The 12963-nt window shown below is 38.3% G+C and overlaps 1 protein-coding gene across 1 annotated transcript in view; it reads right to left on the bottom strand.

Annotated features, from left to right (window-relative positions):
- CIT (citron rho-interacting serine/threonine kinase) overlaps positions 1-12963 on the bottom strand; it is a 69790-nt gene that overhangs the window by 56353 nt on the left and 474 nt on the right. Inside the window, 7 exon segments of the mRNA XM_009081826.1 lie at positions 5860-6013; positions 6545-6748; positions 8032-8125; positions 9043-9185; positions 9397-9498; positions 10819-10994; positions 12256-12397. Coding sequence (XP_009080074.1) covers positions 5860-6013; positions 6545-6748; positions 8032-8125; positions 9043-9185; positions 9397-9498; positions 10819-10994; positions 12256-12397 — 1015 coding nt within the window.

Raw genomic sequence — 12963 nt, 5'->3', positions numbered from 1 at the left:
CACGCTGAAACTATCCATCAGACCAGCATTAACAGGCAAAAAAAAAAAAAATTATCTGCCTGTATAAACTGCCAAATCCCAACGACACACACAGGCTTTGTTAGCAGCTCCCCAAGGAGCCATTCTGACACTGCTCCCAAGCAGGGAAGTGAGAAGAAATTCCATGGAGCAGATAGGATGCTGCTCACGTACAGTGGTTCCAAGTACATCAGAATGAGATAAATGGGGGAAATATACAAATTAAATGGGTTCTGTAGTAAGCAGTTTTACTTACCAGCTTCAGAACATTTAAAATGCCTGTCAATAGCATGAATTTATTAATTTATTCTGCTATATTGGTTATAATATACATTTACGTCCAATATCATGCTGCTATTGATGTACCCTCAACATAATTTTGAAATAGATTGTTGATTAGGATCTGTAATTTTTTTAAAAATCACTTGATGTCAGGATAATGTCCAGCTACTCTTCCATATGCTCTGAATGACTAAAACCAGAGAAGTAACAGAAAACAATTTGTAAGTAAATCATCTTTAATGCAAATATAAGCCCAAAGTTACAGTTCATTCACAGCAGAGGAGGATTAGTTCAGGATTAGTATTTTTTAGCTCAGGACTTTTGCTGAAAGAACTCTGCACATCCTCTTACAGGAAGGGGTTGCTGGAGGGTTTTTGACAGTTTTGGAATACAGATACTGTCTGTGAGGGAAAGTAATAGAGAAAACAGCAAACTTTTCATCTGGGGAAGTCCAAAATTTTTCTTAAAGAGGTAGCAAAAAGCAACTTAGCTGTCTTTTAAGCGCCTGATGGATAACTTCATCTTTGAAAGGGAGATCTAGAGCCTTACTTCTCACCAGAAATCAGCAAAGAAGATCTTAAGAGCCATCTTCAAGCCCTTGCAATTAAAATGAAAGTCATTCCTCTTACCAACAATAAGAATTCCTACTCAAACCACATGCATAAAAGAAACTATCCTTTAACTATGCAGGCACATAAAAAGATGAAAAGCACTCAGTGGGGGAACAATGGATGCACAAAGATAAAACTGAATGCGAGACAGAGCAAACCTTTGGGGCTGGTGGGAAACTAGTTTAAAGAGCACAGTGTTTTACACCACAGCTTCCTCTGATGTTTAATAAAATATGAGAACAAAGAAGAGAAATTGTGAACATTAGATGAAAAAATAATGAAAAAATCCTTTGCCCTCTATTTTGCATTCACAAAAATCCATGACTAACAGTCCAAAGCCTCTGCAACTCTGCAGTATAACTTTGATTCAATACTTTTGTCAAGAAATAGTAGCAAATAAAGAGAAAACTTAGAACAGCCATTCAACAAAAACACCTCTAGATGTTAAATAGTTCTGAACTTGTCAACAGTGACTGAAAATGAGAAGCAAAACTTCTTCAGAAGTTTCAGCACACTGGAGAAAAAAATCACTCAGGAATAAAAGGGAATAACTTCTTTTTAATAAAAGCTGGATCCTCTATGTCTGATTTTGTTAATTGTTTGGTAGCCTCTGCAGTCTTTTGTTCCTAAGACTGAGGAGTCCTTTGCCTGATGCCCAAAATACCTACAGAATACATGGAGTAGTCTCATAACAGACAAGCAATTTTGTTCTCAAATGTGGGTCACATGATGACAGAATCTCTAGTTAAATTATTATTTCTTGCTTAAAATCAGAAAGCTGTCACACAACTATAGTATTTTCAGAAAAGGATGAAGACTGGTGAATGCAAACACATTGATGTGCTTATCAGCTGCTTCTTTAAAGGGAAGAATCCTTTAGTAGAGGTCAAGATAAGCCTCTGAGAGCTGAATGTGAACACCATGCCATCACATCTGACAAGGTGAAAACTTTGCACTTTTTTCAGGCTCACCCAAAAGGGAGGCAAAACTCTTACTCAAAAGGACAACAAACCTGATGCTTCTACTCACACCAACGGGTTGGGCATGAAGACCTTTTTGTCTCCGATATATTACAAGGAACGTACATGTTCTGCTTCCCATTTAAAGTATCTTATGGAGAACTGCATGTTTTAAAAAAGCCAATTGCTTGCCTAGATACCTCCCCACTTGTGGAAGGATGTAACCCTCTTCCATCTGTTCCAAAGAATGACTTTCAGAGGAAAAGGGGGTGTTGTAGGTTGCTAAGTTTAAAACAAAAAAAAGGAAGAAAAGAAAAAGCCAAAACCACCACACACACACTACAGTCCTTTAACCAGTTTGCCATTAAGATTAGCTAAAATGTCTCTTATGGAAAGAAGCTTTTCTTTTGTTAACTCTACATGAGTGTGTGTATTTATGACTCGTTCAAAGAACATTGCCTGAACCAGGTCTTTCCATCCTTTCAAAATATTTTCATGCAAATTCAGAAAAGCGAGACTGCATTTCCCCTGGGACAGTGAAAGACTCCACTGAAATGGGAAACTTAAAGGCAAGACAGAATGTTTCTTAGGGATAAAAATGTGTCTTTTCTTGATCTACAAGGTGATCTATAAATGCTTTCCGAGAAAAAGCATCCACACAGCCTTTTTAAGTAGGTTAGGCACTACTCTTCCTCAGGCTCTAACAGACCTATTTGAGAAAGTGCTATGGAAGAAAAATAGAAAATCCCAGTGATGTAATTTAAGGATATTTTCTCTAAGACCACTCATGAAAAAGCATTGTACTAGTTGTAACCAATCTATACAATATTGTGCTAACACCTTTACTTTTCTGTCAACACAATGATCCAACACATACATTTCTGCTAATAAAAGCGAATTTCAAGCTGAAATGAAAGCAATCTCCACTTTGAGAAACAAGTCAACACATTTTTCTCAAGACAAGCATTTAAGTGAAACACCACAATGTTTAACTGTTAACATACTGAAGGACAACTTTGGGTTTATAAGGAAGAGCCTTGGACTGAGATTTGGGTTCCTGCCCATGGAGACAGCCTAAAAATCAGTCCTTAATGCTTTCACAAGTTCTTTTGTTTGCACAAGACATTAATGCTTGTCTTCTTATAGAAAGACCTTCCTCATGCAAGTCCAAACATGTTACTCCATTTTCAAGACCACTTGGACTGCAGTAACAAAGCAATTCTTAAAATGAAGACTCTTTATGCTATACATATGTATTGCTTAGATGACAAAAAAAAGTCTTCTGCCCCCCTCCCAGTGAGCAGATTTTTGGTTCCCAATGAAAAAGAAAATGCAGTTTATGGATCTCAAATCACAAAAGGTAACCAACAAAACCCCAAATTATACAGAATGCAGCCTTGCTGCTGACAACTGAAGCATCTCATTCCTCTGTTCTCTGCCTCTGATTTTAGGTACTCATTAAATACTCATATAGTTCTGCTATCTGAAACAGAGATAGAAATATGTAAATTCCAGGTAAATGAATTCCAAAATATTTTCAGAAAACTCTGTCAAGTAAATCAACACAAACTTCTAAAAGTTTTGGGTTGTTTTTTCTGTTTTAGGAGTGTGTCTGTTTTGGGGTGAGGCTTTTTTTAATAAGCTTCTGAAGTCATTAAATAGCAGAAATCAACAGAGAGCAGAATCTTTAAGTATGTTTTAGTACAATACTCCAGTAAAGGGGAAAATTGCTTGTTGAGATAGATTCAGTTAAACCTGACCTTAGGTTTAATAGTTTGATTCTGCTTCTGTAGCTTAAGAGCTGCTTCTACAGACACACTACTTGAACCCAAGGAAGTTGGGAGCTGTTTTAGAGGCAACTATCTTTTGGGAAGGGGTCTACTAAAAAGTCAAGTGTTACATAGGTTACCATAACAACAAAATGTAACACTCAAAAACCCTTAATGACACATTCTTAGCCAAAACCAGTGCATTAAGAATGGCTACCCTGGAGCTCTCAGCATGATAATTAAATACCTGCAAGTCAATGGCACCAATTTTTTCCCTACCTTGCTCAGTCTGAAATAGAAATTACATCACTGCCCTTATAGACTAGAAGAAAGTCTGATTGTACTGACATAGAATTTAACAATCATGGAATCATTTCAGTTGGCAAAGGTTTTAAGATCACCAAGTCCAACACTCCAACCCCAAAATCTTTGACCAGATTAACTTGAGGGAGTGAGATTCTCTCATATAAATCTAAATCCTGCGATCTCTCCCAGCACTCACTGGTTTCCTAATTTTCTCAGGCTGCCATTGCTCCAACTCAAACACCACTACCAGCAGAGGTCAAGATCAGAAAGGAACCTTTAGCTTTTTGACAGCCTGGGTCAAACCCAACACAGGTTTTGAATAGAATGCCAGTGCCCTGAAAAACCAGCACAAGGAGAACCACTGCAGAGAGCAAAGCAATAGGTGACACATTGAATCTGCTGCGTAAAGCAGGAAGACTGCTGTGTTTTGTGCTAGTTACAGCAGGGGTTTATCAAGTATGAGGCATAACAACCAAGTCAGGGGTCAAAACTGCATGAATCTTCACAGTCGGCAGGTCCAGATATTACAGGGAATGATGCAATTCACTGGGCAGCTGCAGACAGAAATGGGATGCTTTTAAATCCCAAATGATTATTCCAGCATTACAAGACATCAGGGCTGTCTACCAGCTTGTCCATCAGCACCACCACTGCCACATGAAGTGGCAAAAATGCTCAATTAACTCATGCAGTTGTGTGAACACTAGACAGGCAATTGCCAAGGAAACACCAGAACATATGCTCACATGGCACCTTTTTTTTTTCCTTCTCTAGATCTGAGATAATAGGATAAAAATGCAATAGAAAAATTTCAGAAACAGAAACTGGTGGCTTAGGGAGGGCTCTGGGGAAAGAAGGCAGAGTGAGCTGGGAAATATATGCTAAAATGATGAAAAGGGCTCGAGGCTCAGTGGCTCTCAAAGGGCAGAAACAATGGAATTTAACAGAACAGCAGCTCCACAAGTTCAAAATTAATGAATCAACAGAAAAGTGAGCAGACAGTCTGTGGAGCTGACAGCTGAAGTGCTGAGATAGTCATCGAAAGTAGAAGCACTGGTTTAGCGATTTATCATGGAAAATGTAGCACAATCATTCCCCTTACAGCACACTTGATAAAAAACATAAGGCAGACATGTTCCTTGCCCAGATAAGCTTACAGTCCAAATAATTTAAAATACTCTCCAACACAAGTCAGACACCCATACAGAGATCATTGATGATCTGTGAAATATTTGGTTTTGCCATGGAGCTGGTGCCTCAGAACTTCCAAATACTAAATTCCATTGCTTACATAGTATAATAAACAGTTTTCTACATAGAAAATTATCTGCTTCGCAGTTTTTATTGTATTCCTATTTGAATGAACAGATTTTTGACAAAGAAATGAGTGATATATTATCCCCACTATCCCCATCTCCAGTGGTCCTTTGTCCATGGACATTGCATCACTTACTGGAGCTACAAAAAATAAACTAACCTTAAGTGAAGTCGGTTCACAAGCAACAAAAGAGAAAGCTGAAGATACAACAGAAAAATTACATAATGCCAAAATTAAGCAAATGAAGGTGGGAAAGGCCTGAATGAACATACTGATGTATTTTAACCTGAGGAAGGACATGGAAAGGACCATTTTGATTTTCCAGTCTAGTGCCTGCAGTAATATGGCAATTGCATCAGAAATTCCTACGGAGTCTTATTAAGTTTCATCTTACCTTACAGTTTTCACCTGAGATATTCACAGAGCCTATTCAAAATCCAAACTGAGCTGCTGTGTTATAAACACCTGCTCCAGGATGCAGCCCTGTGTCATTATGAGTGATTATTCAGATGACACACACTTAAATACTCACATTGTACAACTTTTCACATTACCTAAAGAAACAGAAATTGGTTATAGAGTTTTATTCTACTTACAGTTACGGATATGATTCCAGTCAATTTTAGAAAAAAATGGATGGCAGCAGAGACCCTCATAACCCAACCTTTCCTTCGGACCACAGAGCAGGTTCTGGATCAGGTCAACAAACTCACTGCTAACTTTCACAGCCTTTGGGAACTTCAGAAGTCTCTGCATTAGAAAGAAAAGGATTTCTGCTCAGTACAAAACAGGCTCAGAACAGTAAGATTAACTTTCATTATCCTGAGATATGTCAGACACAAAGGATGAATATTTATAGCACATAAATAAAAGCTTGGTGCATTTTTTCCAAACAGGCTTTTATATGCATTTACTGCACTACAGATAAGAACACAGGAACAACCATTCCCAACCAGGCAAATGGTATCCCAGGTCAGCATCTTATTCATTGCCAATGGAATACACAAATGGAAGTGCAAAACAAGTCACTTCCCCAGAAAATTCTCCCCAACTTCCAAGGGTTTGTGGCTTAGGATTTTCTGAACCAGGGATGATGACACCTGTTACAGAAAATAACTTGATATCTACAATATGAGACATAAAACCAATATCAAGCACATATTCTAAATACTTTATGAACATGACAAAGTAAGAGACATCCATAAGCTTCATTTCTTAGCTGTAAAAACAGTCTTTAGTTACAGACTTTTCACTTGTGAGCAGGGAAGCAGTTCTCACTACCTGGAAGTTCATGATGTTGTTGAAAGTTTTTGCTAAATTCCCTTCAGCGAATGGAGGTCTTCCATAGGTCATTTCATAGGCAATGACTCCAAGGGCCCACCAGTCACCTTCTGGGCCATAAGAGGCTTTGCCATCCCCACTCAGCCCTGTTAGCGTTTCTGGTGCCATGTAGTCAGGTGTGCCAACTGGTAGCCTGGCATTTACCTAGTAGCAAAGACATACCAAGTGAAATTACAGCACTTTCTGTTCATTGTCATCTTGGTAATAAAGCAACACTTAGGAGACATAATTTCCAGCTCTCCAAGTGAATTTTAAGCAAATAATTTTAAGCAAGGCTGTTAAGCAAGTAAGTGAAAGGTTACACAAAGCAAGTATTTGGGTACAGTCACGTTATCAGAGCTAACTGTTCCTATGAAGTATAAACAGCTAGAGCAGAAAACTAGCATTCCAGAAAGCACAGCATTACAAAACTGATGCTTTAAGCAGCAAACATACTCTAGCACTACTGCTTCAACCAGAATTAACTGGCACATCATAGCTGAAATTTCAAAACCAGTCAAATTCAGACATAAATATTCCCTGCCCTCATTCCATTCTGTCACCTTTTTACCTTGTGTTCATAATCAGCAAAGCACTAATATCTGAACTTCAGTGAATTCAGGAGCCAAAACTGCAATAATTTTTGCCCTGAGTGACACAAGGAATGAAACAAAACAGCAGGCAGGCTAACACAAGGACCTGAGGGTGACTGAACAGATAATGTGAAGAAAACATTTAAAAGGAAAATTCAATGCAGAGAAGCACTGAAAATGGAAGAAGAGGGGAAACAGGATATTAAGGATCACATTACAAAGCAAATGCTATGAAAAAATAGAAATTGTAAAACAAGACAAGAATCTGGTACAGAACTTCATATTCTCACTTAGATAGATTTTAATTTTAAATTTTCCCTGGAAGTTGTATGAAATTTATGCATGAAATACATGCAACTTATAAAGAACTCCATCAATTCACAGATTTGAATGGAGTGCTTCCTGGTGAGTGAAGCCCAGAGCATTGGAATGTGACTCATTTTAATCAAGAGCTCCACAGTCTTCAAAACTATACCACCTTAGTTACAACAGACACAACTTTCATCCAGTTATGAACAATTCCAAATCCATGTCCTCTTTAAACACCAAACTGAACAGCTGTAAGAACCTCTAGAAGGAAGATTTGCATCACAGTGCAGCACCATGCAAGAGTAGACTTGCTTTTACCTTCTTGTGCATTAATGGTTTAAGAAGCAAATACACATGTACTAAGGGCTGCAAACAAACTCCATTCATCAAGGGACAAACATAGTTTTGAATAGATTCCATGTTGGGCAAGATTCTTCTGCCTTAGAAGAGCAGGGTGGAATCAAGGAACAGATGCAAAGCTGGCCTTCCCTTTCTGACTGGACTATCCAAACAAGCCACAGACAAAGTTTAAATCCACTTTATTACCATTTTGTTTCCTGTCATTTTAGCAGCTGACCCAAAGTCCACCAGTTTAATGTGTCCTGTTCGATCAATAAGAACATTCTCTGGTTTGATATCTCTGTAAGCAAGAAGAAAGCAATCAGAATCTTTCCATACCATTCCCTACTGTCCCAGCCAGACGACAGGATATCCCTTTCAGCTACACTCAACTGTGTGCTCAACTGCACAAAGCCTTTCGAGTGGGAGTCTTATTTCCAACTGCTGTTCTGTTTCCAAGCAAATATGAAAGTACTAAAGTGCCCCTCATTTCATGGAAAGTTAATAGTTATGGACAGGAGATGGAAAGAGAAGGTGGTTTTGCACCTCTACTACATTATAACTGAGTTACAGCAAAGTATTATGCAGCTTTCTTCCCAAATTCTCTTACATCTTAGTCTGCACATCTTCCAAATCCAGACAGTGACCTTGCATTAGAAAGCCACTTAGTAGCTCTAAGTGCAGCCACCACAGCTGCTTGGAACATAAAATACTTCATAGCATATCCACAGCCTCAGAATGGAATAAATTTATGAAATACCAATATGATTTGAAAATGCACACAGAAACAGCCTCCAAGGCTTGAGAAAACTCTGTGATATTTAACTACTCCAACATCCTATACTGCCCTGTTCGCCAATCAGCACACAACAGTTTTTAACAATTACACTAATTTCCCATACTGTGTGGTGCCAAATGCAGCAATCTCTGGAAAGGATTTAAATTTTTTATAGCACTTCTTTTTACTGAGCCTCCAGAAAAATATATGTAACAATCCTTTCTTGATACTAGTCTGAACTTTACATCAAAGTTAATGCCTTTAGCTACAATTATAGTTGGGAGTCTGATTAATTTTCTAATTTTGCCTTCTGATACAGCATGTGAAATACTGTCCTGAAAGAGGGCAGAACATGAAATGAAACACACAGGACTGCATCACTTTTTGTGGCATGACACTGACTAAACATTCATGTGCAGTGCAAAGCAACCTTTACCCACCGGTGTATATAGCCCATCTGATGGACACTGTGAATAGCCAAAACCAACTCTGCAATATAAAACTGCACCATATTCTCATCCACTTGGTCCTCATATCTGTTTAAAAGTGACAGCAAGTCCCCTCCAGGCTGATACTCCATAACCTACAGAAAATTTTAAAAGAACAGGTATAGTTCACATATACAAAAGATATCCCATTCAACTCCTCCATATTACACTGGATACATATCAAGCAGTGGCATGTAGTGCAGGAAAACTGACAGAAAATGAGCACATTTAAACCATCACATTGTTCTTTAATATAACTATGGCAATACTGTTCAATAGAGCAGGAAAACAGACTCCAGGCATTACCAAGTAGAGATTTTTCTCGTCTTGAAATGCATATTGCAACTGTGGAATCCATGGACTGGTGCTCTGAGCTAATATACTGCATTCTTCCTCAAAAAATGACACCTACAAAAAAAGTGTTCAATTATATCATGATGAGAGGGAGTTAGAATACATTAGAATCCCCTAGTTTTAGAAAAAGCTGAGTCTGTGCCAAAGGCACACATCACTAAAAATTAACACAGAAATTGTTCAATCCTATTTCCTTGTGATGTGCACCTCTGAAAAAGTAATTTTACTTCTTTTTGTTTTCTGTTCCCCTCCCACCTCCTGTTGCCTTGCTTGCTTTAGCTGAACAGTCTCTGCAGCAGAGGTTAGCTTCCCTTTCAATCTGGTGAAGCACCCACCAGTCTGGAATGCAATCCTGCTTGACCTCATCTGGACTGACCCCAGTAAAATAAAACTAATCTCAAAAGAATCAGACAAGCAGAAGAGAAGCTGGAGCAATTATGTGGTAGCATCCTACAGCCAATTCAGTAATCAATTCATTGTAAGGCATTAAAATATAAGGCTTTGTTGAAATCATCCTCTAGCACCTATTTAATTATTCAGATGTTCAGCCAGACAATAAGAAATGAGTTTTATTACAGAATACTATAAGTGTCTTTAGATCAACATTCCCTACTTGCACTGACCTACGCTGAACAAAGCTGAGCAAGTGCCATATGAGGGAAGCACCATACTTTGCTTTCTTGTCAATCTGTGCCATAGCAAGGGTAATTTTAGTTTAGCTTCACTTCTGGTAGCCACGAGGGATCTCAGGAGCCACCTAAGAGCACCTTGTGTTGGGAACAACTGATGCAGATATTGCTGTAAAAATTCACGAGGGCTTTCATGGAGGATCTCTGTCCTACTTGTCATCTCATGTCAGCGAAAGATTAACTTCTGTTTCTCACCAAACTATGATAACAAGCTCCATTATCCCTTTTTAAAGTTTCCAAGTAACACATTTCTCAAGCTAGCGAGAGGCTCTCCATAAAAATCCGGTCACCACAGTTTGCCTTCACACCCACTCCTGACATTCTACACCGCTCTTTAAAATAAAAAAAACCCTTAATGAATAGAAAATTCAAGCCATCATCAACCAGATCAATAGTGATCCAGTGACCTCTTCATCTGTTCTTTCTTGTCTCACAATTAGATGCTCTTTACAAGAGCAGCCATGTTTCGGCACCTGGGGATGGCACCTCACCCAGTAGATCCATAGATGATGACAATGGCTTTTAAAAACAGCAAAACTACACACAAATCTATTACTTCACTGAAATATGAGATGATCTTTCTCAAGACACATTTTTAACTTAATTCTAATAGTAATGACAAAAAGGAAGTGTTCAGCAAATTGCAATTTATCCTCCTACTGTCACAGCAGAAAAATATACATACGTGTTCCTGCGCCAGCAGGAACTCCTTGCTCATCACCTTCATAGCATATACATCACCAGTGACTTTCTCTCTTACTACTTTGACTTCTCCAAAGTGACCACGGCCAACCACACTCTTTACTTCAAAATCCTTCACACTGGGTTGCAGTTGCTTGAGCTCAGCTATAGTGTCTGCATCTGTAAAAATAAAATACTTGTTTTTTCATTAGCCAACTGGCATTTCATAAAGAAAAGAAAACACTGGGGAAAGAAAAATTAGGGAATAAAACTAAACAGAAAGAAAAAAACATTTAGTTCCAGACTCTCAAGAAATGTTAAATCATTCCAGAATATGTTTCTTAAAAAAGCCCAGTATGCATAAGAACTAGAAAAAGACTGTATCAATGCAGAGTTAAGGCTGAAATATGGTACATACAAAAAAAAAATAAAAATCAGGAAATGCTAAGACAGTTCCCATAGCAACCATAATTCTGTCCCATTCATAACACCAGAGGCTGAGAGCCTCTCTGGTTTCTAATTTCTTCCCAGCCTTCCTTTACCAATGCAAAGTACATTCTCTAACTCAAGGGCTTCACCCAGCCAAGCTGTGGAGTCCAGGGCAGGGTCTGCTCCTCTGCCTGAGGGAGGCACTAGTCTATTGTCTAACAAACAACCACAGGCATTTATTGCAGCTCAAGTTTGCCATTGACTAGTTCCAGCCAGCAAGCACTGAGATAATCAATTGCTCACAGGAGATTGTGCTAAAAATTCTTCAGAAAATTACTGTTCGCTAATAATGTCTAGAAACTCTTGGATGGAACTGTCACAGAGGGCATGACACGTCCCTTGGAACCAAATGGCTTTCCGCTATATCTTAATAGAAAAACTGATGAACCTTTTCTCTTCTCCAAAAGGAATCTAAGCACACTATCAGTAAAATATTTATTCCTTTAGAAATTATTTTGTGGAAGCACAGAAATACTATTTACAAGTTACAGATGCAAAATTCAGATAGCACACAGGATCCAAACGATCAAAGGGCCAAGGATTACCAAGTTCCTTTCTAGCATTTTTTTTCCTCATACCTCTAGTCACTGTCCTGCTTTCAACTTAACATCCTATTGTGCACACTTGGAGCTTTGCTGTACACAGTGCTCAGACACTTTCCAAGAAAGTGCCTCCTCAAATATAAATATAGTACAGACTAAGAAGGATGCACATTTGAGTCACAGCACTTCAAAAACCACTTGCATTTGATCTTCTTGGACCTGAATAAAGCTTTACTAAGATTCCCAAGATCCCCTTTGCAATGTTGAGTCTGCCCACAAAAAGTCAGATGCTCAAAGCCCTGAGTTACAACCATTAATGAATCAAAGCAACTAAAGCATTACTTAAACATTCAGATCCTTAAGAACTACCTGCTAAAATGACACATGAAAATTAGTCTGAACAAACTTACACTTCTTGACAAAGCTGCCAACGTGTTTAATTTTCATTAAAGCAGGGTTTTTGCACTCTTCAAAAAGAACAAATAAGGAATCAAGGATGCCTTCCCAGGAGAGAGGAGACATCTGCTGTTGAGTCATAAAGAGTGGCTTCCCCTGGAAAAAAAAAAGCAGCAACAGCAGATGGAGTCTCAGACAACAATAAAAAGCCTCAAATCAATAACATATGTATAAAGCAGATTATATATTATCCATTTTAAAATCACTACTTCAGAAATTAGGCAAATGATACAGAAGTGTGAGGTAAATACATCAACTTGCTATGTCTATCTGTAATAGCTGTTACAGGTATTTTACCGTTAGACAAAGCAATCTTAATGACTGTTAAAGTCCAAATTACAGCTTTCCTGAATCTATCTACATCCTCCTGATGACTCTGATCTGACTGGATCTTTCCTTGATGTTGTACTATGTGAGGCTTTTTCATGGTACAAACAGTTTTAGTAATTACATCAACTTGCTATGTCTATCTGTAATAGCTGTTACAGGTATTTTACCGTTAGACAAAGCAATCTTAATGACTGTTAAAGTCCAAATTACAGCTTTCCTGAATCTATCTACATCCTCCTGATGACTCTGATCTGACTGGATCTTTCCTTGATGTTGTACTATGTGAGGCTTTTTCATGGTACAAACAGTTTTAGTAATCAGGCAGTGGCTCT

The sequence above is a fragment of the Acanthisitta chloris genome, unplaced genomic scaffold (assembly GCF_000695815.1).
Source record: "Acanthisitta chloris isolate BGI_N310 unplaced genomic scaffold, ASM69581v1 scaffold44589, whole genome shotgun sequence".
Taxonomy (NCBI): Eukaryota; Metazoa; Chordata; class Aves; order Passeriformes; family Acanthisittidae; genus Acanthisitta; species Acanthisitta chloris.
This window is presented reverse-complemented; position numbering and strand designations above follow the sequence as displayed.